The sequence below is a fragment of the Perognathus longimembris genome, chromosome 24 (assembly GCF_023159225.1).
Source record: "Perognathus longimembris pacificus isolate PPM17 chromosome 24, ASM2315922v1, whole genome shotgun sequence".
Taxonomy (NCBI): Eukaryota; Metazoa; Chordata; class Mammalia; order Rodentia; family Heteromyidae; genus Perognathus; species Perognathus longimembris.
Genome location: NC_063184.1, coordinates 29,183,200 through 29,211,039, shown reverse-complemented (window position 1 = coordinate 29,211,039; position 27,840 = coordinate 29,183,200). Strand labels below are relative to the sequence as shown.

The 27,840-nt window shown below is 42.5% G+C and overlaps 1 protein-coding gene across 9 annotated transcripts in view; it reads right to left on the bottom strand.

Annotated features, from left to right (window-relative positions):
• Window positions 1–27,313, bottom strand: part of Slc10a7 (solute carrier family 10 member 7) — a 146,528-nt gene extending 119,215 nt beyond the window's left edge. For 4 of the 9 annotated variants that reach the window (XM_048333800.1, XM_048333801.1, XM_048333803.1 and 1 more), the window contains exons 1-4: window positions 27,185–27,313; window positions 24,025–24,107; window positions 18,504–18,640; window positions 13,815–13,890 (exon numbers count right to left, since the gene is read on the bottom strand). In XM_048333800.1, the coding sequence (XP_048189757.1) occupies window positions 13,815–13,890; window positions 18,504–18,640; window positions 24,025–24,107; window positions 27,185–27,284 (396 nt within the window). In that variant the 5' untranslated portion in view covers window positions 27,285–27,313. Of the gene's footprint in view, window positions 1–13,814; window positions 13,891–18,503; window positions 18,641–20,995; window positions 21,060–24,024; window positions 24,108–27,184 lie in introns of those variants that run through there. The other 5 variants (XR_007209057.1, XR_007209058.1, XM_048333805.1 and 2 more) reach the window with 3 other exon arrangements.
• Window positions 27,314–27,840: the final 527 nt, after the last annotated feature.

The following is a 27,840-nucleotide window of genomic DNA, read 5'->3' as shown; positions in this document are numbered from 1 at the left end:
ATCCTATAGCCTGTCTTCCTTCAACGTGGGTTTTCCTTCGAGTCCTAGTGTATCTTACTGTTCTCACAAAGAATAAGCCTATGTGTACACTGACCCAAAAAGTGTGTACAAGGATTGCTACAATTTGCTGAAGGAGCAAAGAACCATAATAGGTAAGACCAAATGAGTATTTAAATCTCCAATTATCACTGAAGATTCTGAAAACAACAACAACAAAATGTATTGATATGCCCATTGATATGCCTTGTTTCACATATATATAATGTATGTTGTCTGTTAATACTTCTCAGAAGCTGGAATTTTTTTACATACTCTATATGTGGATTTCTTTCCTAGAGACAATATGTACAAAGAATGGGAAAGCCAATGAGTGTGTTCCACTAAATAGGTGTAATTACTACATGTTAATACAGATCGTCTTCAAGACACATTAACACATGTTTGAACGTACATTTCACTTTAGTGTGTTAGACACTGTCGCCTCATTCCTTGAAATTTTCACTTAAAAAGGTTGCAAGAAGGTGCATAATTTCACATTTTATATGGGGAAAGGTACCTTGGAATTATTCTATGGAATGCAACTTTAAAAAGCATGATATTACCAATTTGGCTGAGAAAACATTTTCTACTGATCAAACCTTTCTAAATAAAATTGAGTTTCCAGGAATGTTATATTTTGGGTTTTATAGGTATTTTAATAAAAAATGAATCCTCCAGTCAAACAAAAATCCATTTATCTAATATTTCTATGAATTTTAAATGTTAAGGAACCAGCAATATTATTTAAACCAACCAAGCTGATATATTTCATGTATACTCTAATAATTAGGTAGAAATTAAGTATTGAGGGCTGTATCAACAATGGTACTGATTTTTATGGGCAGTTGCCTCTACTACCCAGCACTTAGAGGCTGTGCCTTACATTAACAATGAAAGAGACCACTCAGAACTTGTCAGACCTTTGAATTACTTCAATATACACCAGATAGGATTTTATATAAAGTTAGTAACCTTAACATGAAGAATGTTTAGTTTTTAATACTTAATAAAAATTTAAGTAAGAGAGAAAAAACTCCTACATATTTTTTGGCTGTGAGTAAATCCTAAGCTATTTAACAGTGTCTAAACAACACACGGTAATATTTGTTGATAAAGGTATACAGGCTAAATACTAAACTCCATTGTAATATTAATTATACACATCTCCGTCTTCATCTTTCAGGGATTCCAGGTTGTTGTGTGTTTTTTTAAATTCTCCTTCAGTTCTGACATTTGGATAAAATGTAACAGATATTCTAAGTCATTAAATATAGAAACTACTTTGGATTAAAAACCCGTAAACAGCAGCTATGTCCTAGTAACAGGATAAATAGTGATCTAGACTTGAATTCCTTAAAGTTTCTACTCAGGGTAAACCAAGAGAAATATTTATGTAAAATAAAATACAGCTACTCTGTAACCAAGAACTTGATTTTGACTTAAAAAGCAACTTGTGCAGCAACTAGAATAAACAATAGAAGAGAAGGTAATAAGGCCAGCATCATGTAGCATCATTTCTACCATTAACAAACTTTGGATAGGTACACAATTTCTAAAACCATACTGAGTAGTGGTGGCTCATGTCTATAATCCTAACTACTCAGAAAGCAGAGATCTGAGGATCAAGGTTCAAAGCCAACCTGGGCAGGAAAGTTAATGAAACTCTTATCTCAAATTAAGCACTGAAAATGTCAGAAGTGGAGCTGTGACTCAACTGGTAGCATGCTAACATTTAGTTAAAAAGCTAAGGGACCGTGCTCTTGCCTTTACTGAGTTCAAGTCCCAGTACTGGCGCACGTGTGCCTAAGTACACACCAGTCACCACAACCACCACCACCACCACCACCAGAAAGTGGACAAAAATAAAGTATTATTTATAACAGTGAGAATAAACATGAATAGAAAATCATGTGAAAGAAGTTATATTTCTGTTTAAGTGTGATATTTCCACTTTAAAGTCTGCTTCCCCACCACACCAGATATCTCTTAGGCTGTGTATATCCCTGTATCTGCAATGAGCCACACACACACATATATATATATACATTTTAATTCTACTAGAGCGTCCCCTTCTCTCTGGAGAATTATCTAGAAAGTCCTTCCTCTCCCCAATGAGGACTATTTGATTCCTGACTTCATCTACTCAGTTTGGTACAGATAAGGGCTTCAGAGATGGTTTGTAGCCATTGTATTGTGACATTTCTGCCAAGGACAAGATTAAGTGTGAAATATCAAAATTACATGTTGAAATAGATGCCATTTTACTTTGTTTCTCTCTGAATGGCCCTTCAGCTACTGAGGCACATACATTTTTCCCCAGGCAAACTCCCCAGGCAACAATAACTGTGCCTCATCTCCTCAGGAAACCCAGCTTCCCAAACATTATTCTTAGGCATCTGATTATCTTTCAGTGATCGTTTCTCATTTCATATTTAACCATGTAAATCTTACTTGAAAACCAGTCTACTTAAAACCTTTCTTTTCTCTCAATTGCTCATATTAGGTACAATTGATGAAAAAAGTTAATTTTCTACCTTTTTTTAACGTATCGATCTTTATTTGAACAATCAAGTTAGAAATCACAAGGACCAGAAACCTGATCATTTTTGTACCCCAAACACACTTTTCTTCTAGGACTGCTCTTTCAAGAAACATGCTAACCCATACCTGACATTGAAGAAATAACCCTTCCATATGCAAAGGTCTAATCCTACCACTTTGCCACCTCAGTTGCTCAGGCAATTTAGAGTCAGAGATCACCACTGCAAATAGAAAGAAATATTCCAAGGATATTACTTCAAATAGGACTCAAATTAAATTAAGAAGGGGCTGGGGATATGGCCTAGTGGCAAGAGCGCTTGCCTCGTATACATGAGGTCCTGGGTTCAATTCCCCAGCACCACATATACAGAAAATGGCCAGAAGTGGCACTGTGACTCAAGTGGCAGAGTGCTAGCCTTGAGCAAAAAGAAGCCAGGGACAGTGCTCAGGCCCTGAGTCCAAGGCCCAGGACTGGCCAAAAATAAATAAATAAATAAAATAAAATAAAATAAAATTAAGAGGCATTTTTCAAACAAGTGAAAAAGTAAATAAATAACTCCAGCAACATTTCAGGTACTAGAGGCATGGCTCAAGTGGTAGATAGCTTGCCTAGCAAGCACAAGACTCTAAATTCAATCTCCAGTAACTCTATCCCCATAAACCTTTCATTAACACCACCACAGATTAACAACAACATTATAAGTCTCTCAATTGCAAAATTAAGAGAAGTTAAAATCTACATTAAATTATCACATTTTAGCAGAGCCAACTTGATTTATATTGCAAGCATTTTTATGTAGTAATTCTATCCCAAAACGTGAGCCAGAACAGAAACACAGGTGTAAAGAATGAATACTGATCACTCTCTGTCAAGTAACAAGAATGAAAGAAGACGAGGAGGGAGGAGGAGAAGGAATTATTCTTTGTGCAAGAAACTGATTTTTATTCTTAGTTAAAATCAGAGAAAGATAAATCCATTGGTCTTTATAAACTGCTTCTAGGGGCTTTATTTTCCTCAAGGAGATAAATGAATCCCTGACCACTACATACACACCAAAAAAAAATTACAAAATCTCTATTGTAGATTGCTCACACATATCTCCAATTAGACTGAAAGACATTTTTATAGCTTTTATGCCAAGCCTCTACTACTGGATGCTAAAGAATGCATTGTGGCACTTAAAAGCACAAAGGCAGACTAACCATGCTCTTGGTAACCACAGTTTATGATACGCTCTCCAGGAAAGCAGGAATGAAGGTTTTATATGCTGTGGTTGCCACATTCTAATACTGAACACAAACAAAAACAAGGTCCCCAAACCTTTTGTTCAGTCTCTGATCCTCTCATCAAGAGGCTAAGATGTTCCGAGAGATCACTGGGTTCTTAGACATTGCTGGGAATAAATTCAGGTAAGAGCTTTTACAGGTGCTAAAATTAAGAGTAACCTAAACAGCAAATGTATTTCCTTCTATTAAATTTGTTTGTGCCTAAACAAAATTAAATTGCACCTATAAAGCAAACAGGTGAAAGACAGAAGGGTGTGTGTGTGTGTGTGTGTGTGTGTATGTGTGTGTTACTAGCATTTCATTAGTAATACTAACGTGAAAGAAGCCTACTTAATAAGATACAGATTTCCCACCACTGGGATTTCTTCTGAATTCATTTTAGGACAAGGAAGCTGTAATTTAAAAACCTCCATTCTGAACAGTGGAAAGTTGAAATGAGGGGGCTTTATGAGTAAAGATGAGGGGTTTATGAACAGTGCCTGTACGCATAAGAAGCCACATGGTTCCTATCTCCTAATTTGTAATTTTAACACAGAGCCGTAATACTCCCTTCTTTCACGTGAAATAGTGGCACATTTGATAGCATATCTATCTTGGATAGGAGGGACAGAGTACAGAGATTTCAAATGGAGCACATGAGTTCCTTTACATTTCTCTTTTTCAGACTGGGAACTTCTCAAAACTATACAAAAGAAAACATATCCAAACAGAAAGAGACTCACTGAGATTTAAGGTTACTCCATCAAAAGGGCTAATTAGGGAAACAAATTTTCTCAGACTGCTAATAATGGGAATGACACATACTCTGTGCCCATAAGTAATTCTCAGGTATCTTTGATCTCCAGCCCCAAGTGGTTTGGGTTGCCTCCTGTAGCCCAGCCTCTGGGGCGCTCTCAGAACCAGACATCTGGCTACTTTGTTGTTTTAGACTAATCTCTTCCCAGGAGAGCTCAAGAAATGACACCAGGCAAGGAGGGTCCTGGCAAGGGAAAAAACATTACAGTATTAGCCGATTTCTTTCTGAGTGGACGAGAGTATCAGAATTGTCTTCAAATTTCTACGGGGGTCTTCAGAGCGCCTCTGTTCTGCGGTTGGACTCTGGCATATTTAAATAGCATGTATAGAGAAGCTCTGAAAGGCCCATCAATCATCTTTAAGAATTCACTGAATGTTAATCATACGACTATTACACTGTGTGGGCGAAAGTTGTAGGGAAAAATACAAAGCAGATTAATTCTTTGCCCATCTGTTAGGGGAAGGTGAGAACTGATAAGAAACAAAGGTTTTAATTGTCAGTTGAAAAGGGTGACAGCAAAACTGTGGGCCAATGTCTAAGATTTGCAAATATACAGTCATGTATCTCCTATTACCAACTCCCTGTCTGATTTATTCTTTTAACTGGGTTTTTTTTTTTTTTCCTTTTAAGAAACTTGGCTACTAGTCAGTATACCAAAAAGGCTTTTTATAAAGCAGAGTTCGGTGAAGTACCTTTGAGGCGAACAAGGAACGAGGAGTCTCACAGGCTTAAAAATAAATAAAGCCAAAGACAAAAACGTTATAATTTCAGTCAGAGTATCATCAATATTTTTCCCTAGGCAACAAATCATCATCAACATCTTAATCTGTTTTTAGGAATTATTGCTCAGTCTTCAAAATCTATAAAGTCTAAGAGGAAAAAAAAATCACTTGCCATTTGCTACACAAACAGAATAGAAACCAAGTGGGACAACCCACTTATTCTAAAATCACATTTTATCTATTTCTCATATATGATTATAAATTTAGATAAGACAGGAAATGAAATGCTACACTGATGAATGGTATTTGTCTTCTTCAGGAGGGTGACAGAAAACCTACTACATTGCTACAACCCACATAAAGTACATCTCAGGCCCGTTGCTAAAAGAACTTCTTCATTCTATGTTTTAAGTACCTTTTAATTATTAATAAAGACATAGAACTATCTAGTGGTTTCTACCTTGTGCTATATTTCACAGTTAACAACTCCAATATCCTCTTTTAGCGTAACACCTGCTAATTTGACATCCAGTACAAACGCCCTGACAGATGAAAATTTTCAGGAGATGAACCTAAGAGAGACCATCTTGTAAAATAATATTTCACTTATGATTAAGTGATTTCCTAGGTAAAACAGAGGTATGCTCAACAAAATAAGCCAAAAGACCAATGGTGTATGGTTCTACGTATGAGCTTCCCAAAGTGGTCAAATTCGGAGACAGGAAGTAGAACGGGATGCCATCACACAGCAGGAATCCATTTATCCCATTCAGACTGCGACTCTATGGGCACAGAAAAGCAGCAACTCTGCCGCCACCTCAACATCAGGAGGAACTTTCCATCCCAGGGTGAGCTGGGTACAATGGTTTTCTCAGGCCCCTCTCCAGCTTCCCAGTCCGGCAGAGCTGTTCCAATGGCCAGGCCACTTGGACAGATCACCCTCAGATCACCCCTTTTGAACCTTCTAACACATTTGTTATCTTGAACTTCTTCATGGCAGTCTTTTTCCTAAAAGATCCTAACCGTGAGAGAGAACCTGGAAACTTCTCACTTCCAAGAACCAACTTCCTAAGCCATGGGCCTGACTCAAGCTCCAGAGTCCTCCTCAGTCCTCTCTTTACTCCCCCTGACCCCTAGTCCCACTCAACAGAATATTACATCGCTCTCGCTATCTGCCAGCACCCTCAGACAAATGTCAAGCCATTCACCTTTAGTGGGGTACCCACACAAGATCTAGATCTTGCATGGTGGATTTCTGGATTTGTCCTGCTATTGCATGAGGTCACATGTCATGAGCTATCGGGATGGCACTGTTCTGTGGAAGTCAGGGCATCTCAGCTGCGACTGGAGACAAGTCACTTCACCTCTCCATCCTAATGGGCTCAAGTGCAAAATCGAGAGAATACCACACCGTTGCTGGGAGATTAAAAACAGAAAGCACAGCAGGGCGCTAGAGGTTCACATCTGTAATCCTAGCTACTCAGGAAGCTGAGATCTGAGGATTGCAGTTCCAAGCTAGACCAGACAGGAAAGTCCAGGAGATTCTCATCTGCAATTAAGCACTAACAAACATGGAAGTGGAGTTGTGGCTCAAGTGGAAGTAGCCTTGAGCACAACAGCTCAGGGGCAGAGCCCAGGCCTTGAGCTCAAGCCCTAGGACCAGCACAATAAATACATACGTACATACACACACACACACACACACACACACACACACACACACACATACAAATAAATAAATAGCGGAAAGGAAACACTTCATCAAATACAAGAATTCAAGCTATATAGGGGATGATACCCAAATAGCTTGAGAACATGTTAATTCCATAGACATTGAAACTGTCAAAAAGAAATCACCATCTATTCAACATTAAAAGGAAAAAAAAAACCTCCCACCTCATTTATTTTAAAAGACTATTTATCAAGTATCTACTAATGTCTGTTTTTTGTTGTTGTTGTTGGTGGTGGTCAGGGGCTTTAACTCGGGCCCTGGGTGCTGTCCCTGAGCTCTATTTGCTCAAAGCTAATGCTCTACCACTTTGAGTCACAGCTCCACTCCAGGTTTCCTGGTGGCTAATCGGAGATAAGAGTCCCAGGGACTTTCCTGTCTGGGCTGGCTTTGAACTGTGATCCTCAGATCTCAGCCTCCTCAGTTGCTAAGATTGCAGGCCTGAGCCACCAGCCAGCTGGCTCTACTAACGTCTCCTAATGCCTGAATCATTTTCCCACATAAGACAGTTACTTGCGTAGAAGGGTTATCTAAAATTGAAAAGGGAAGAAAACAGACTAAATGTTTCATCCTGTTTTATAATCGCAAAATAGGTCTGAAAATGTTCAAGTTTCCCGAGAGAAGTCATTTATTTCTATGCAGGCCAGATCAACTGTACATAAGACTTTCCTCCTGCGCGTTCAAGTCCTATCTGCTCTCAGGCACTGTGCTAACCACTTGGGGAGGTGGCCACCGTGAGGCTGCGACGGCGAGTGCTCAGACAAGGCAGAGAAGAATGAAAAAGGGAGCAAAGTGTTTCAAGATCCAGCCAGCCGACCGTGCATCTTGATTTTCCCATGAAAGTTTAACTTAGGACAAAGTATAACTGGATAGGAGTTATCACCTTAATATTACATATTTAAATTGAGACACTTAGAGGGCTGGATTTAAATAAATTTCTTTTCATTTATTAAAAAATATTCATATATTCATGTAGTTAAAGATAAATGCCAAATACTGTGTGAGACACAGACACAGCTGTGGATAGGAGACACGCCTTCCCTCCTCCGACTGAGAGCCTCAGTGAGACACACACACAGACCTTCGCAATGCTGTGCGGATGGCTAAGGACCTTCCGGCCTGGTCAAGAGACTGAGTGGCCGTCCCGAGAGAAAGCTGAACAGAAGAGCCAGTCTACCATGTTGGAGGGATCCTTTTCTTTAAAATGAAGTCATGAGCTTCTTGCTATACTCAGGACAACCTATATTATCCTCACCAAGGTAGTTCAGGCACTAAGACATCCGGAGGCTGAGAGATTTCAGCATTGTCTGTCCTCTGGAGCCTCAGGGGTAGCGGAAAGACAGGCAATGAGGAGGCGCACAGATACTGAAGCCAGAGAGCCTGCCTTTTGTAATCTTGCTCTTCCTTTCTTCGGAGCTGTGACCCTCCATAAGTTGTTTTTATTTCACATTTTGTGGCAGTTTTCTCATCTGTACAGTGGGGAGAATATTAGTGCCCACCTCAAGGTGTGGTTTCTGTGGCTGAAAAAGATTGTGAGTGGCAGAGCCCTGAGACCAGGACTGACACAGAGCCGCGCCAGCAGCCTTGCCAGGTGACAGCAGGACTTGCTGCGGGTGTCGTCACCTCTCAGGGCAGGGGCACAGCTTGCTCCAACCCCTTTGGGCAAGAGAACTGTCCACAAAAGCTAACAGTGCCTCCTGGAGGCCCTCGATTCACCTTGTGGTATTCTATTTCCTTCTGGAAATCTGAAAAATGCCAGCATTGCCTTACAATGCTAAGGAGTTCCAGAAAACTTGAGACTCGGCTTCTCTCAACCAGTAAAAAGCCCCTTTATTTAGCCAGCAAGCTCCTAACTCAATTCTCTTTCCTCTCTTTCTACTGATACTCAATTTATAGTGCGCTTCTAGCTGTAAAACTTCATCAACTATAGGTATACTGTTTTCTTCAATGTGCCTCTTTTGTAAATACAATATGGAAATTTAAAAAACTTAAAGAAAACAACATAATTCCTCCAAACTACAGAACAATAAGCTGCAGTTGTTTGAATGGTTATAACCTATGAGGCATGGCTGGACTCGAAAGCATGGGTCACACGCTGTAGAGAGAAGGCCTTAGAACGAGCAGCTAAGGAAAGTAAGTTCAAATCAGGTATCTGTGATAAACTCCCATTGGGTGGCAGAAGAGCCAGACAAGAAGAGAAGTGATGAGATTTACAGGGAGAAAAGGGGAGAAGAGTGTCTGGGATCAAAAAGAAAACAGTAGCCAGGGACACTGCTGCCAGAGACTGCAGTCCAGTCATGGAGGACGAGAGCCAAGATCAGGCCCTGGGCTTGGGGACTAGCACCCACTGCTAACCACTAGGAGAACCCACTACATTAGCGTGATAGAGATGGAAGACACATTGAAAAGCATAGGAGCCAAAGGAGATAACACGAAATTACCAAGGTCTTCGAAAGTCTAGCTATGTTTCAACAACTTTTACTTAAATGCAATCAGTTTTTCCAGCACTGCTAAAAGGTCATGGGAGAGGAGCAGGGCATAGAATTTCCTGCTGCTGCTGCTGCTGCTGCTCCTGCCCTTTCATCTGTCAAAGAAGGAAAACTGCTATTTCTCAGACGGCGTGTGAGGCTGCAGGTTGAAAACTATGCTGCTGCTAGTGTGCAAAAAGGCACAACTGACAACCTTTCCATAGACATGAGACTCTTCCAGGACGCCATTAGCCTTCTGCTGCCAGCATATCAGTTACCCATTTAACAGAAGAGAAAGCCAGAAACAGAAAGACTAAGTGATTGCTGAAGAAGAGACAGTTGACTGACAGACAGGTTTTCTTTTGGCTCCAAGTCCCCTCTCTCTGCTGATGAGATTGACTCCAGCTAGCTTTATAAATGTTTCAATGAATCTTATCTTCATGCGGAGGATTAGCGAGACCAACTCCCCACTGATAATGCAAAATAACTTTGAAATGGGTTCTTGCCACACTGATAGGTCAGAAATTGAACTTTTACTCTCCATTTGGACTGTGAAGATCTTGATCTTTCACCTCTAGCAAAAGAGAATCTCATAGCTGTACCTTTAAAGTTAGTAATGAGTGCTTCATTTGCTTTCCAGGCAGATAGAAAATCTTTTAAAAATACACTCAGATGACCATGACCTTCATCCGTGACTTAAAGAGTTCACCACACATAATAACTTTCTGTGCTCAGGAGATTCTTAAATTTTCTTTGATCTCTCTCTCTCTCTTTCTCTCTCTCTCTCTCTCTCTCTCTCTCTCACACACACACACACACACACACACACCATTATTTAGCACATTTCTCCTATACCCAGGATCGAATGTTTGTTTAAAATGTATTTGGAAGTATGAAAGTGTTCCGAAGTCCTTCAACCTGATGAATAAAATATAATCAAATGCCAGCCTCATTTCTATTTCTATCAAAAGCAGCACAATGTCTTAAACCAATACTAGGCAAGAAAACAATAGCAAGCAATCCAAATTCCTAACTGGGTGGAACTCAGTCCCCATCAACTTTTATTTCTTTCTACACTAATGATTCAATTCAATCTAAAGTGATTTCACTGTAATTTTTCTAACATAAAACAGTCTCTGACTAGCAAAATATCACACTAAATACAAAGTTTTGAAAGAAGCAATCTCAAGCACAGATTGCCAATACTTAGAAAACACCATGGCACCTTAGTAGCTCAGGATTTTGGAGCTGGAGACACAGCATCTAAGAAACTAAGTCAGTCTGTCTCTCTCTCTCTCTCTCTCCCCCTCTCCCTCTGAGCAGGTCATAAGTTAAAAAGGTCACTCCTTCTATGAGCTATGTGTGGCCCCCCACATCTGGGGACAAAGGAGGAGAAATATCCTACAGAGACACAGAAATCATCTGAACCAGTGGGCATTGCTAAATCCATTCTCCCCTTTTTAGGCCTTCCCTTGACCCCACAAGTTTATAGCATTAGGTCATATTCCTTTTTGTCCAATCACATTTCTCCTTATCTATAACTATACACGTCTTGCTTTGAATTTACACATACTTTTTTAGGGTCTTTCAAGTCTTCATTTGTGAAGCTTCTCATGCCATGGAAGCTTGGATGAAATAAAATTGTTCATCTGCTTTCTGTAATTAGGGGTAGCATCTAATTGATGAGGAAAGTATGACCTCTCTCTCTCTTTCCTATGAGACTTTACTCTCCATTCACCATGGAAGACTGGTTAAATAATATGTTCTAGTTTTAAATTCAGATGATAGGCAAAGAGGTGTTTAATTACAGTTTTAAATGTGCATATATGTCTACCATAGGACTTGTAGACATAATGGATTTCATAGCTTCTAAAAGAAAGAGAATCTAGAGCCACACCCAGCAAGCCTTCTAATTCAGCAGTCCTTTATATCTGTATAAATGGCTTAATTTTTTTTTCCTCAGCACTGGGTAATGCTCATGCAAGTAATCCATGGAGTTCATTTCGAAAAGGTGAAAAAAAATCTACAATCAAGCAAACCTACGTAACATCAATTATAATCTGTACACTGCCATGATAGTATAGGTGCCAATTACCAGGCCTTGCCTTAAACACAGACAACAGAGTTTAATGTAAATATCACTCCCAGTTCTGCCTGAAAAGCCCCTAACCTGTTCTTACTTTTACCTATTAAGAACTTCACTGCTTTTCTTTTTTGCTTCAGAGATTTGAAGTTAGCAATCTTTATCTTTATTCCTCTCCCATTTGTTCTGATCCTAAATCAAATCCTAGATCCGAATTGGACAAAGGCATAAAGTTTTGCAACTGTATCAAGAGTTAAGGCATGCTGTTCACTTCATGTTTTTAGAGAATGGCTTTTAGCTGAAGGAGTCTCTTTCCAGATTATAAAAGGAAGAGAGATTGAGGTTAAAAGGAGATAGTGCATCTTTTCCACACTGTATTATTCCTCCTTTTTCACTAAACACTAGCTTGAAACAGAAATAAATACCAGGAGCATGAAAACACATAACTCTTTCCAAACATAGAGGAATAATTTCCCAGTTTCTTGACAGATGAAATTTATTTTATTAAAGAAAGCCCTATGGTAGTTCCTGCATAGCATAAGTAGCTTAGATTTAAATGCAATAGCTTTCTTAGCAGGTTTCATAGGTTTAAAATCTTGGCAAGGCTTTTGAGGGGGTAAAAACATAAATTTTTCATTAAAGAACTTTATATTTATATAAGAAATCTAGATGAAATTAATTGTATATGATTTTTAAAAAATGAATAAGTATTTAACCTATGTCTCCCAAATTAAAATACATACACAAATATAACACCTTTATCTATCTTCTTATATTTGCCAATGAAATTAGCTCTCCATCCTTATTATATTTTTGTCATTTACAAAGGAACCACACACATATGCAACAGATACACACAAACATATACACATGCACACACACATATAGACCATCACTATCTGTTGAACTGTATAAACAGCATACTTCACAATTCTGTGGGTTTTTGTTTCATTGAAATTACTGGAATGAATAATAACCACACACACACACAAAATAACCTAACCATGCTTCTAGTATTTAAATAAAGAAAGCTTAAAATTTACATGCCACAAAACAGGGCTGTCAGTTATACAGTCTAATTTAACTTAATCTAATTTAAACGTCTAAAGGACATACTGGCATTTTTGTATATATAAATGGTATTCCCATATATTGAGTTCTTTCTGCTGCTAAAACTTGTTACTAATCCTAGTTGGTTCTTAGAAACAAAAATAACAGGTTATAAAAAGGGAAATCACCGGGGCAGGGGGGCAGTGGGGGAGGGGAGCGGTGTAGTACAGGGGCTTGAACTCAGGGTTTCATGTTCTGGCATCTTTCCTGGCTAACTTGGGAGAGTTTTCTGCCCAGTCTGGCTTCAAACATTAGGATTACAGGCACGAGCCCCCCAGCACCTGCCCACGAAGCACTTTTCAAATTTAACTTTACAAAGGTTACCGCTTGCAAAAGTGGAAGTCATGAGGTAAAAGGGATGTAATCCCTCTTCATGTCATGACAGAATATTTCAAAAATCAGTTCTTTCATTGGCGATTCTTTTTCCACAGTCCCCTAACAGTTGTTGGGTACTTTCTTTGAATCCATCGAAGGCACTTGGCCTAATTTCTGTTTTTTAGGTTATGATCACTTGCCATTAAACAAGATGAGCCTTTTCCTACTGATATATTTTACCGTAATTGTTTTAAGAATTGAGAAATGGACAGGGTATATTGTGTGTTGTGTCTTTTATAAAAACATCTCTTTCCTTGGACTTTGCTGCCTTTTATCTCCCAATTTCCAGAGGTAGAAATATCACACCTCAGTAAAAACTGGTGGCTCACACCTAGGACCAGAATTTAGAGAGAGAGAAAGAGAGAGAGAGAGAGAGAGAGAGAGAGAGAGAGAGAGAGAGAGAGAGAGAGAGAGAGAGAGAGAGAGACCACTTCTACCTCATCTAGCTCCCTTGCTTTTTTTTTCTCTTTCAAAATCTAAATTCCACTCATCATCATCCTAATTCATGAGCAATCTCGTATGTAAAGAGAGTGACTTTTTTCAAAAGCTGCTGTGATTATGAGCTTCCTACAGCCCAACTCCTTTAGGTTCCAAAAGCAGTTTTGAGCAAAATGTATGCCCAGAGCGTACTTTCCATTTGAATCTGGTTAGCCCCATGACTCACCTCATTTCCACCAACCGCCTTGGTTAAAATCACTGCAGAAGACACAGGGGGAGGCATGCAACCTACTGTCTGCAAACTGAAAAATAAAAGAAAATCCAATTGTAAATAGCGTTTTCCCCCAATTATACACAGATCTCACTACATTTATTCCAAAATAGCAGGGCTGAGCAAACACAAGCCCAAGAATGTTCGTTGAGGTCGTTTCCACCAAGTCTAGACAATTTTATGTGAAGCAACATGATTTAGGATTATGAAGCAAGGGCACAGGATCTGAGCTCTCATTGGAGTACACAGACATGGGTGGGTTTATCTCTGAATATTCTTATGCTCTAATGATGCGATTCAAAAAGCAAGTAACAACAAGAGAAAGTCAGGACTGGAGATACAGCTCAGAGGTAAAAACACCAGTCTGGTAAGCATAAGGTTGTGAAGTGAAGAAAAAAGAAAAGAAGGAAGTCAAGTTCCAGTGAGTACAGTCTTTGGAAGATCATAAAAATTATTAACCACTTGGTAAATATACATAGTCTTAAGTTATGCTCAAGTAAAACAAAAATCTTTGGGCTAGGAATGTGGCTTAGTGGTGGAGTGCTTGCCTAGCATGCGTGAAGCCCTGGGCTCGGTTCCTCAGTACCACATACACAGAAAAAGCCAAAAGTGGTAGAGTGCTGGCCTTGAGCAAAAGCAGCTCAGGGACAATGCCCAGGCCCCGAGTTCAAGCCCCAGGACTGGCAATAAATAAATAAATAAATAAATAAATAAAATAACAATCTTCCTCATAAGCAAAAGATAAGGAGACGGTAGAGTGTGCTGGTAGAAGATGGAGGCAGGAGGAAGATAAGTTTGAAGGCAGCACGGGCTACCTCCTAACACTCCAATAAATTAACAAACAATCTTTCCTAACTTCCTTATAATTTCGGCAGAAAGTCTTCTGGTGAAAGCAAGGCAGGCACAGTGCACGCCTGTAACCCTAACTACTCAGAAGGCTGAGCTCTGTGGGTTGCGGTTCAAAGCCAGCCCAGACAGGAAAGTCTGTGAGACTATGCCCTCTGATTTAAGCACCAAAAAGACAAAGGTGAAGACGTGGCTCAAGTCCTAGCCTTGACCAAATGAAAAGCTCAAGGACGGCACCCAGGCCCTGAGTTGAAGCCCCAAGACTGGCCAAAAAAAAAAGGGCAAAGCTACAAACTGTAACCACAGTGCAAAAATACTTCCCAAAACTTTTCATGTCTTTCTATGAAACAGAAATGATCAAACTTTCATATCAAAGTATAACCTTATTATACAACTAAGCAGGACGTAATCATACACTTCTCAGGTTCAGACTCCATAGTGAATTCTGGTGTCCATTCTAAGTTTTTATTAAATTAGCTTTATATTCCCAAGATAACTTAATTTAGGATAGAAAATAAGCTGTATGCCAAACAAATGAAACTAAGAGTGGTGATGAATCTAAGTTCTGAAACTAATTCAGAGAGAGAGTCCAGTAACTGGCCTACGGACACACAGGGGACACCGCGTCCATCGTTGGACTGAGACTCTGAATGCCCACTGTCACAGAGGGGTTTTATTCTAAACTTTAACCTAAGCTTAAGGGAAAAGATAAGGTTTTAATCCATCTTGATTCAAACAATCAATATGGAAACAATATGCAATGTCCACCTCGTTCAGTCTGATATGTCGGCACTACTGTGGTTGTTGCTACAGACTGTGTCTCGCTATGTTGCACAGGACAGCCTTGAACTCCCGGGCTCACGTGATCTTCCTGCCTCGGCCTGCCTCGGTAGTTAGGACTACCAGGACTCCAGCACACCCAGCTGGGGCTTCTTCAGTGGTCTGTTTTCCTAAACGAGGAGCTTCCTTGGGGTCTGCCAGCGCCCTCACCACCCAACGCTGAGCACCTACCATTCGTAGTTCACCGGACACACCATCTTAGGTGCTCCTCACAAGTGCTTAAAAGAAGTACAACTGTCATTCTCACAGCAATGAAAACCAACTTCACTCGTCCATAAACTTGACTCTGGCATCCAAGGGCAAGGATTTCCTTAGCTCTGCTGCCTTCTGGAGTCTCTCCCTTCTGTGTCTCCTGCCACCAACATGAGATTCCGCTCGGGTTCCTCCAACCTTTCCATCTTTTTTTTTTTTTTTGCCAGTCCTGGGCCTTGGACTCAGGGCCTGAGCACTGTCCCTGGATTCTTCCCGCTCAAGGCTAGCACTCTGCCGCTTGAGCCACAGCGCCACTTCTGGCCGTTTTCTGTATATGTGGTGCTGGGGAATCGAACCTAGGGCCTCGTGTATCCGAGGCAGGCACTCTTGCCACTAGGCCATATCCCCAGCCCCAACCTTTCCATCTTGCTGAATCTTTTCCTCCCTCTTATCCCTTCCCTTTCAAGTATCAAGAATAATTCTCATCTTTCTAAAAAGCCCTACACTATATGTTAAGTACCTGTGCTTTCTCTGAGTCGGATACTCCCTAACGGAACAGAGAAAAGCATTAGACATATGCCTTACTCTTGCCTTCGGGAGATGCAGTACACAAATTTAGCACCACTGGTAACTGTTGCTTTAAGATCTGATCCCACTTCTTTCCTTGCAACTCACCGTTGACTCTCTTTAAGGAGCACACCGTGCATTCTTCTTAATACCTCTGGATCGAGCTTTCTGCCCCTTCTCCCGGTACAAAAAACACTGATCATAAAAGCGCATGTCTAGGCCTGTGGCACAAGCCTAAAGTAAGATGGCTAATTCAAGGCCAGCCAATATATCCTTTCTTCCATAGTCACTCGACTTACATTCTCCTTTCTCATTTCTTTCTTCATCTCAATCTTCCATGTGTCAGCATGGTCTTTATCTTTTAAATCAGCCTTTTCTGGTTTTCCATTTTCTTTGTGGCATTCCTTCAAATCTTAAAATATTTTAATCTGGAGGAATACTTCCCAATTTACATTCCTAGCTGTAACTACTGTTCCCAAGTTTATAGGCTGTTCCCTCGAACTAAACATGTCTACTACTGAATTTATATATTTCTTTAAGTTTTATGGAGGTATAACTGACAATTAAAAAGTATGTTTAGGTCTGGTTTGTTTGTTTTGAAGCTTGGAGGGTCTGACCTTGAACATGCTATGTAATTCAGGCTGGCCTGGAATGCATCATTTCCACAACCTCAGCTTGCTGAGTGCTAGGATTATAGACATGCCCCACCACACCTGGCTCAACACGGTGCTTTAATATGTGTTTACACCGTGAAATGATTACTACAGTCAAGCTAAATAACATAGCCGTCACCTCTCACAGTTCTGTGTGGGAGAGAGAATATTTGCGATCTTTCTTAGAAAATCTGAAGTAGCTAAAATGTGTTTAAGGATAGTCCCTATCCTGTTCAAAAGAATGAATTTATCTCTCATCAATTTCTTCTCTAAACTCTCCAAAGGAACTAATTTTCACCTAATAATCCAGTTTGTGACTCTGAAGATCTAGATGTGTCCACTTGCTCCTCATAAATTTGCCCTTCTCCATGCTTCCCAGCCCCTCCCTGAGCAGACAGTTTTCCCTCAAGTCTAGGCAAGTGTGCTGAATGGGCTCACCTCCACGCTGTCCTTGACCACAGCAATGTGGGGACCGGGGAGTGTGCGCTCACAATACATGTATTTCAACAGGAGCCTGAGAGAAGCGTCGGCAACTTGCAACTTGCTCAAGTTATCTTTGTAGTGTGTACTAGGCAGTGAAAGCAGGAAAGAGCTTTCCCTAAACAAGGCAAGCCAAGTGTGTATGCCTGTAGGCTTCACCTCCCAAGATGAGAACTACATGCTTGCTTTATCTAGCGTACAGACATTGCAAGCGCTGCTAGTACAATGCTTTCATCTTGATCTTCCTTTGGGAACTCCCTCCTTCTTCCTTTTCTTCCTTCCTTCATCCCTCTTCTGCTTTTTTTTCCTCCCTCCTTCCATACTTTTGGCCTTCCTTCCTCCTATCCCCTCCCCTCTCTCCCTTTCTTCTTCCTTCCTTTCCTTTCTTGAGGTTTGTGTTTGGTTTTGAGACAAGGTCTCACAACGTGGTCCCGGCTGACCTTGAGCTCGAGCTCTCCCCGCCTCAGCCTGAGAGCCAGGCTGACTTCAAAGTGCATGCCACCCACCACGCTTGGCTCTCAAGGGAATGGGATTACAAGTGAAGGCCACCATGTCTGATACATGGTAACACTGTTAATGATGGAAAAGATTTCTAATAAAATCTTCTGTCGATTCAATTGTTAGATAAAATGTAAAACAAGTGAAATATAAACATGTGTCCCACATACATAACCTGCTTACCCATTTAAATATATATATATATATATTCCACTCAGACATTATCAGTACACATTTGATAAGATGCATATGGCAAAGGCAAAGCAACCAAGTTAAGGCCTACATTGTCCATTTTCCAGTCCTTACTAATTACCTCCCAAGACTACTCTTGAAATTTCCCAGAAAAGTGTCCATGCTAGAACCTTCAGACTAAGCATGGGGATGTGTACTGAGATTCTGCCAAACAATTTTGTATGAATATCTGTATGTTCTTTAAGACACTGTTGTCTTAAAGAATAATGTTGTGTTTCTATTTCCCTGTGAGATAGCATAGACATAAGTCCTCTGGTATAGAGTTGCCATAGGCACAGTGTCATTAAAAATGTCCAATTAAAAGATTCAAACATACCCTTTTAAAAGCCATTCATTGATGGTTGTGACTGATAAAATCTGAAGAAAGAGCCATATTGTTGCTGGGAAGAATGCAAGCGTAAAGATCTGAATAAAGAGATGTAGTTTTAAATGCACCAAAGCACTGGTCAGCTCCTGGAAAAATGAAGGCATAAAAAGGTAAGAAAAGGATGTCTGAACAGAGATTTCTACTAAAATAAGCTTATTTGAGTAATTTCATTTGAGTGATTGCATTATTCAAACCTTTATCTACAAGCTTATGCGTAAAAGCCCGGCTTTAAGTATACTGTATGCTCTAATAACTCAGATTTTAAAAATTACAGGTGTATACCACCATATGTGGCACAAGGTATCATATTAATGACAGAAAAGATTTTAACAAAATCTACAGCCAATTCAGCTACTACATAAAACAAGTGAAATTATACATATGTCCCACACGTATACTTTTTTCTTATCCATTTAAAAATATATATGTTGCACTCAGCCATGATCTGTACACACTGAATAAGATACATTTGGCACAAGTTAGTACAAAACAGAGTAAGCTATGTTTACAGTAGTGCAGATTTGAAGATGGTCAACATTAAAAACAAATGTATGTTTAAACACAGAAAAAGAATCTTTGAAACAAATAAAAGCATTTTTAGCTGCAGCTAATTATGACCACACTTTAATTAACTATAATGATCTCTACTTATTCTACATTTTATGAAAGCTTCAATTGGGCAAGCAGCTATGGAAATGTTCCTCCGTTAATACTCTACAATTAAAAATGACTCTCCATAGCCTGTGAACTCATTGCCATTTCTTCATTAATGGTCACAGTTGTATGCCAGGATCTGAACCTGCCCCTTTACATAGGTTATCTTATTTAATCCGCATGATGGCCACATTCGCTAGAAATCAGAACTTCTGGCTCACTGATGAGGACACTGAGGTTGAGAGCTATTATGCGATGAAGGCTGGAGCAAGCCTATCCTGGCACCGGCCACCCCCCCACCCTACCCCCCCACGCCTGCACCCCCCCCTCGGTATTGCAGAGCTGCCCGAGAGGGAGAAGAAATGCACAGTGAGTAGAACAAGGCATGTGCTAAGGAGTCTCACAGCCTAAAGGGAATAGTTCGCCTCCAGGGTTCTAATATAATATAAACGTACGCACAGCATTTGAATGTGTGTTAGGTGGTTGTCCATTCGGCTGGAATAAAACAAATTTGAAAAGTAGTAGAAAAAGCAAGGACCTTTTTTTAAAAAAAAAAAAAGCAAGCAATCATGGCGGCATATGTAAAGGTGCCACAGTTTATAAATACAACTATAATGCCCAGCCCTTGCCTGGTTATATTCACAACAGCCTCTCATAAGACAAGTAGGAATATGTCTAAGATGGGTGAAAGACTTGCACAATATAAACTATAAAACCTCAAAGAAAGGAACAGAAGAGCACACCAGAAAACAAAACAAAACAAAAAACTACCGATGTTCATGGATTGGAAGAATTGATACTGTAAAAATGGCTATACTATGGAAAACAATCTGAGGATGAAAACGCCAATATTATTATTCAAAGTAGAAAGCAATCAGTTCTAAATAAAGGAAGCACAAGAGACCCCAAATGGCAGAAGCAATCCTGAGCAAAATGAGTAACAGTGAAAAGTACAATACTTGACTTCAAACCACACTATACAGCCATAGGAACAGAACCAGCATGGCAGTGGTTACAGGAACAGACATACAGATCAATGGAGCAGAAGAGAAGACCCCAACATAAAGCCCACACAGTCAGTCAGGGGCCACAAACACAAGTGGTAGGAAAGAGCTTCTTCGGCAAATAGTTCTGGAAAGACTGGTAGCCACATGTGAATACCAAGGTGAGATCGCTGCTTCTCATCCTGCACTGAGATCATTTCAAAGCAGGCCGAAGACGTGAGGCCGGAAACTTTGAAACTACTACAGGACAACTTAAGGAAGTGAGTAGGACCCCAATGATTAAGCAAATAAAAACAAGGTCTGGAAAATGAGATTGTATCAAACTAAAAAGGTTTTGCCAGGCAAAGAAAACAGGTACTAGAATGAAGACAAAGCCTACAAAAAAAAAAAAAAAAAAAAGCAAAAGAAGCCAGCGATAGTGCTCAGAACCCTGAGTTCAGCCCCAAGACTGGCCAAAAATAAGAACAAAAATAAAAAATACCAAAGAAAAAAGCAAAACAAAACACAAAACTATATATCTCCAAGTACACCATCAAATTTAAAACAGCATTATTCCTTATATAGCGATGTCAAATTTAGGACCATCAATTCAAATATGCCATCGTGAATAACCGAAATGTTGACTCTGCGGGATTATCTTGTTTGTTCGTAGGTAATGCAGGTCAAATTCTGTTCAAATCAACTGAGGAGATAGTCCACACAACATGCTGATGATACCACAGTCTCACCCAGCACCAAGAGCCGGGTGTGAATCTATGAAGGCACTGACCACAGACCCATTTCCCTTCCGGCCCTTTGGTGGTCTTTGTCAGACCTCCTTTCTGTGAGTCAGCCTCGTAACTCTAGGCTTCCAAAAAGCAGCATGAGCCACAAATTTAGAATCTGCTATATTTACTTTTCGACTAAGGTGACTGTAAAACAAAACAAAACAAAACAAAACTAAATTGGTTCGGGAAAATGGGGGTAGAAAGCTGCCTCTTCTGCCCCACAGGGGACCCTTTTGGGGCAGGGAGCCCCCTGGCCATCAGTCGGTATCCTCAGCACCAAGCACAGTGCCTTGTAGCTACCAGCGCTTAACTACGCCCCTGTGACAATTCCTCCCGACACTACCGGGTTTGAAGTTATCTGAATATAAAGGGCCTCTACAGTGTGGCCTTACTTCATTATGACAAGGTTTCAGAAACCTGACGTTTTATCCATGTTCCCATTGTACGCTGATCAGATGAATCCTTTCCGTCACCTGCCTCGTCCCCGCCCTCCCCCCACAACCGTTTCCAACATTTCAAAACCTAGAAATCGGCAGCCGTAAGAGCGAAGATTTAGCATCCCATTAGCATAATATCCTTCGTAATTTTCAGAAGCTAGTCAAATAGATATCAGAACATGCATCATTAAATCAATGTATGAGTAATACTACACGAAATGATCAATATAAATCAGACTTGAACAGAACCGACACAAACACTTCCAAATAAATATAAGTCAATAATAATTTACTGAGTGTCTCTGGATACACAAATGCACTCTTCTAGGAACTATTATAATAAGACACACAAACACAGTCCTAGTTGAAACTAATTTAGGATTATTGGCTAAAAAGTAAACAACAGGACTGCTACCTCCCCTCCTAGTTTAAAACTGGTTGCCAAAAAAAACAACCCACAACAGAACAGCAGTGCCTAGAGGCGGTCTGCCATCGCGAAATGAGGCCATCTAGCATGTGTTCAGTTAAATGGCTTCTGAAAATGACTGAACGTTGTGTTGGTTTGAAAATGGGGTCTCTTGATGGTGCCAACAGCTTTGATGGCTACTCCAACGCCACAAGAAAGCACAAGATCGAGGCATTTCATCACCCAATCCAAGGCAGCTGGATGACTCTGGGAAGGTTTCCTAGGTGCTCACGGAAGCGGGGCGGTGGCGCGATGCTCAAAGCTGCCGTATTCTCCCTCCTTTTACGGTTGGGTCCCTCCGGGTTGGCTGCTTTACAGAACAGCACGAAGTCAGAGGCTAAGGAGTGAGAGCCATTCCGTGTCTCCTGCCAGGTTTCCCATGGCATGAGTAACAGCTGGAGCCATTAGGAAGCCACCAGGGGACGTAGTTAGAGCAATGTCCCAAGAAGAAGACCTGGGTAAGGCAGCTGCTCCACCAGACGCCCGCCAGGACACAGGACAGCCTCCGGCTCACGCCGGCCCTGCACCGGCGTGGCAGCTTCTGGGTCACGGCCAGCCCACGTTTCATCAGCCAAGTTCGGAGTTCAAGGTTGATGGGGGAAAGTCGGTTTCCTATAATAACAATGAGTCCTTCATAATAACATGATGTACAGAACTGAAACTGGCATCCTTAGGAAATCCCTTCCTCTAGCAGCTTCCTTCAGAACAGCAAGTCACCAGTGAGAATAGTTAGAGTTGAGCCACTACACACCGATCCCTGTATCTCAAGAGAAACACTGTGGAAAGATTTACACTAACCTATGGAATGCATCAAGGTAGTGAAAGCACATTTTTCTCATTTAACATGGCGACCTAAAAAGGAGAGACTAGATTTGTTCTTCATCCAAATCATATGTAAAAAAAAAAATAAACATAGGCAAGACACGATGCTAAGCCCTGATTTTAACTTCCAAAGCCATTTAAAAACAAATCTCTTACAGTACAATTATATCTACATGATAGACATGTTAAATTACCTTATACGATGTCTTCAAAAACAAATAAGCATTCTCTTTTTTTCCCTCCTTACAAGTTGAAAAATAGCCATAAATTCTATTCATTCCTCTTTCAAATACAAAAACATCTTCTTTACTTTTATGAAGAAAATCCTCTGTTCAGACACGCCTGCATCAGTATACAACCTTGCCTGGGAGCGTGACAGATTATGATTTGGGAGGAAATTCACCAATTTGCATCTTACAACTACCAATATACACTAGGAGTGAATGTGCTTTAAAATAAAAACTATTTAAAAGTTGAAATCACAAACATTACTTGAGCGGCCTGAGTCGTGGAAACGAAAGATGATTCATAGAAGAAACCAAATGGAAATCAAATTAAACCTCAACCACCAAGATACCACCTTCCTTTCCATAGTTCGAGGAAGTTACCCTATTAAAAATAAAAATGTAGTCACTTTATGCACGTATGTATCAGTCAAAACTCATTTTCAGTGCTGGTCGTGGGGCTTGAACTCTGGACCAGGGTGCTGTCCCTGAGCATTTGCCCTCAAGACTGGCTAGGCTCTACCACTTGAGCCACAGCTCCACTTCCAGCTTTTGGTAGTTAATTGCAGAGAAGAGTTTCACGGACTTTCCTGTCCAGTCTGTCTTTGAGCCATGATCCTCAGTTCTCAGCCTCTTTTCTCAGCCAGGATTACAGGCATGAGCTACTGGCACCCAGCTTCAAAACTAATATTTTAAGAACTACACCTTTTTAATTCTTAGTACTACCGCATACCTTAACTTTTTCCAAGTTAATATGTGAGATATATTATCTTTTATGGTGCTATTTTCTGCTTCATTGATTGTATCTCTTTATTAGGATAACATTTGTATTACTTTCTTCTTAAAAAGGACTTTTACAAGAAAAAAAAAACAAAACACTCATTCTACCCTAACCTCAGGACTCATTCTATTCAACTATAAAGTTTCTGTATGCTGAAACAAAATACAAGTCCTTCGCTAAAGTCCAAATTATCTTCTGTCGTATTATATCCCTATGTAGCGATGAACAGCTTACAAAATGATACTGAAATTTCAAAACACTGAGTATAAATTAAATTTCCTGCACTGTTTCCCATGTGCCGGTAAGTGACAGTACCTCTGTTTTCAATGACAGTCCGCTGTTAAAGAATATTGTGGCAACAGCAATGTAGGATACGGTTATTTCTGGCTTCAGTGGTCCTAAAAAAGAAAGGAAGGAGTTACCATTTGCAAGGAATTTGCAGTAAATAACTTGGCATGCAAGAGGACTGTATTGGAAGAGAGTAGATGGTCCTACGTCCAGAGTTCCTCATTTGCTGTGATACAGCCTCACTTGAAAGTCCTTGAGGATTGTCAAGGGTAAGGACCACCCATGGCTGTCCAGGAGGATAAAAGAGCTCAAGTAAGCACCCGTATCCAACCCCAGTCCCAAGCACATCTAACAAAGCATCCTTGCTGATGTATCCATCAAAGCACCTGCAGGCTCCAAGATGAGAAGCAGCGGATGAAGTGCCCTTCTCTAATTTGGTAAATGGTATCTTATTTCTTCGAGGATAACATTAAGAAAAAAAAAAAGCTTGCATTCACATATGCATTCAGTTCTTCCAAAAAGTACTATGTTCTAAGCACTGCACTTACTATGTTGGATGAGATGGTTCACACAGAATACCTGAACACACACTGCTGTGATTATAATGAACTTGTGCCAGGCCCTGGGGACACTGTGGTGAATCGGATCGGTTCTGGGGTTGGGCTGACAACCCTGCAGACATTTTTGTGAGGACCACAGAGGCCACTCTGTTATTTAAAGTATTATTCATGCCTTGTACACAACCAGCTTGAAAAATGGAATGTGCTACCTAAAGAATCACCATGCATTTAAAACATGAAATTCTACAAGACATCTTTTTTTTTTTAACCAGCACAGTCATGGACTATGTATCTAGCAAAGTTTGGAAAGTCTTGTTTGTTTTTTGTCATAACCTGGTAAGTAGGGTGTGCTCCTGCAGCTAGTGTGCAAAGACCAGGAATTGTGCTAACCACTCTTGGGAGGATAAAACAGTTGTTCCAACAGGTTATCATGCCCCAAATGTCCAAGTACCCAGGGTGAGAAATGCTAATATATACTAGCATTTTAAAAAACGAGACCACCTCATAGATGACATTCTATCCAACTCTCCTGTACTGGACTGAGTAATATCCTCCCAAAATTTATGCTCACCACAAAACTGTAAATGTGGCTTTATTTTGGAAATAGAATCACTGCTTGATATAATCAAGTTAAGATCTTATCGGATTACATAGTAAGTTACTAGTCCAATAACTGCTTGGTTGGTTGGTTGGTTAGTTGCTTGCTCAGTTTATGGTACCGGGAAGGAATTGATCCCAGGTCCTTGTGCACGGTTACCAAGCACTCTACCATTGTACTGCATCCCCTGCCCCATCACTGTATTCTTAGAAGAGGAAAATTGGCTTACAGACACACAAGGTCTTGGGCTTCAGTATCCTGGACTATATAAAAAGCATGCTGTGTTCTGGGAATGTAACTCGATGGCAGAGCTTGTGCTCAGTCAGCATGTTTCAATCCCCAGCACCCCAGCAAAGAAAGGCAGGGAGGGAGGAAGGGAGGGAAGGAGGGGAAAAGGGATGCTGACTTTAAATACTGGGTAAGTTCCCCTCAGCTCTTAACAGGCTACTTCTTTTCTTTCCTAATTAGCTCCTAGAGAGAACTGTGTCAAAAACAAAACAGTGGGGTTTCTGTGTCACAAGTAACAGATCTGGTCTCACGATTTCATACTCCACACCCTTTGTACTATACTGAATAGAGAAAAGAAAACATTCCCCGACAAACATAAAGCTTTCAGGTTTACCATGTTTGTTTAAATAATTTCATTTAAAACATTTCCAGAAGCTACTTCTAAATGAAAGAACCGGGAGGAAGGAGCCAACTGATTTGTCCTGAGAACTCATTTCATACATTCCCACCATGAAGTCAGCAAAACGATCCAACTTTCGCCTATGGGAGCTTCCTACTGTTAAAAAGCTAGTGCGTCAGGAAGCAGGGGCAGAAAAACCACTGGTGGGAAAGCCAGTCCTGGCAAAGTGCTTTGAACAACATGCACAACAAAAGGGGCTGGCTCAGGGGGGAGTCCGCTTGCCTGGCAGGTAGGAGAGAGAGGCAGGGCTCAATTCAGGCCCCCAAATAGCCTCAGTATGTGTGTGCACGCGCGTGTGCCATTGATTCACTTCTGCCTGCCTTGCACAGCTCAGGTGTGAGATCTCCCAGTAAGGTGGAACCTTTACCAACAAGGCCCAAGAGACAACAAGTGAGGGGCAGAAATTCAACCGGTGTTTGGAAACAGCAGCAGCAGCACCAGGTTGCCTGAAGGTGGGAGGGGAGGCTGTTAAGGGTTAAGGGTCCATGCAGTGGGGGGGGGGGGGGGGGAGGAGGGGGTCCCAGGGGCCCTAACAAAGCTCCCACTATCCAGGGGAGAGCGCAGCAGGATTTCAGCCCATGGAGGCTTGGGTGCCAAAACACACACCAAGCACACCACACCGGGCGGGGGGGACGCGGCCAGCCAGCGGCTGGGAGCCGGCAGCACGCGGAAGTGCTGTGGTCCTGCTGGGAAGGAGTGCGACGTGTCACTACGGTGGGCTCCGGGAGGCCCTGCTGGGGCGGGCGGGCGGGCTGCCAAGGCCTCCAACCCCCGGCGCGGGGACCCCAGAACCGAGCCGGGCGCAGGGAGGGCCCCCCCCCCCCGCCTTTCTGCTTCGGGGGGTGGGGCGGAGGGGGGGAGTCGGATGGAGACTGAGACAGTGAGGTCCGCACCAAGACACCACACACAGAGTCCTGGACACCCCGGAAACGGAGGACCAAGTTCCAGCACTCCTGGCTGGCACCCTGGGGGTCCTCCTGGGAGGGGAGGACTAAGTTCCAGCACTCCTGGCTGGCACCCTGAAGTCCCCTGGGAGAAGACTAAGTTCCAGCACCGCTGGCGGGCACCCTGGGGGGTCCCCTGGGAGGAGAGGACTAAGTTCCAGCACCCCTGGCTGGCACCCTGGGGGTCCCCTGGGAGGGGAGGACTAAGTTCCAGCACCGCTGGCGGGCACCCCGGGGTCCCCTGGGAGGAGGGGAGGCTGGCCTGAGAGCCCGAGGACTAAGCTCCGCCCCTGACAGCTGCCGGGGAGGGAGCGGGGCCTCGAACCCCCGGCCCGCTCGGGTCCCGGTGGATCGAGCCCCGCCCCCGCCGTCCCCGGAGCCCCCGCCGGGCACTCACCCCCGTGCACGCCCACCGACGGCCGCAGCTTGGCGCCGGCGATGGCCACCACGATGCCCACCAGGAACCAGTCCTTGCGCAGCCGCTCGGCCAGCCGCATGCTGCCGCGGCGGGCGGGCGGGCTCCGGGGCTCTCGGGGGCTCCGGGGGCCTCGGGGGGCTCCTCCGCCTCGAGCCGCGCTCGCTCGGGCCCCGGGGCGTCTGCACGCGGACCCGCAGCGGGGCCGAGGCCGGCCGGCTGCGCCCCGCGAACGGCAGCCCCGAGGGCGGCTCCTAGCTGGCCGGCGACGGGCCGGGCTCGGCGGGCGCCGCCATCGCTACCGCGCCGCGCCTAGTAGACGCGCGCCGCGCGTGCGCACGCGGCTCCCGCGCCGGCGCCGGCCCGCGGTGGGGGGCGCGCGCACGCACGCACGCACACGCGCGCGCGCGCGCGGGGCCGTCCGCGTCTGCAGGCCGAGGGGGAAGCCCCTCCGCGAGCCCCGAGGCGCCGGAGCCCGCCCTGCCCGGCCTCGGTCGGCAGTGCGCGCGCGCGGGGTGGGGGTGGGGGGTGGGGGGGGGACCCGGGTGGTTCCGCCTGCGCTCCTCTTCCGGGGATTACGGCGCCGCCCGCCGCGCACGGTGACGTGGCGGGGGTGGGAGGGGGGGCGGGAAACCACT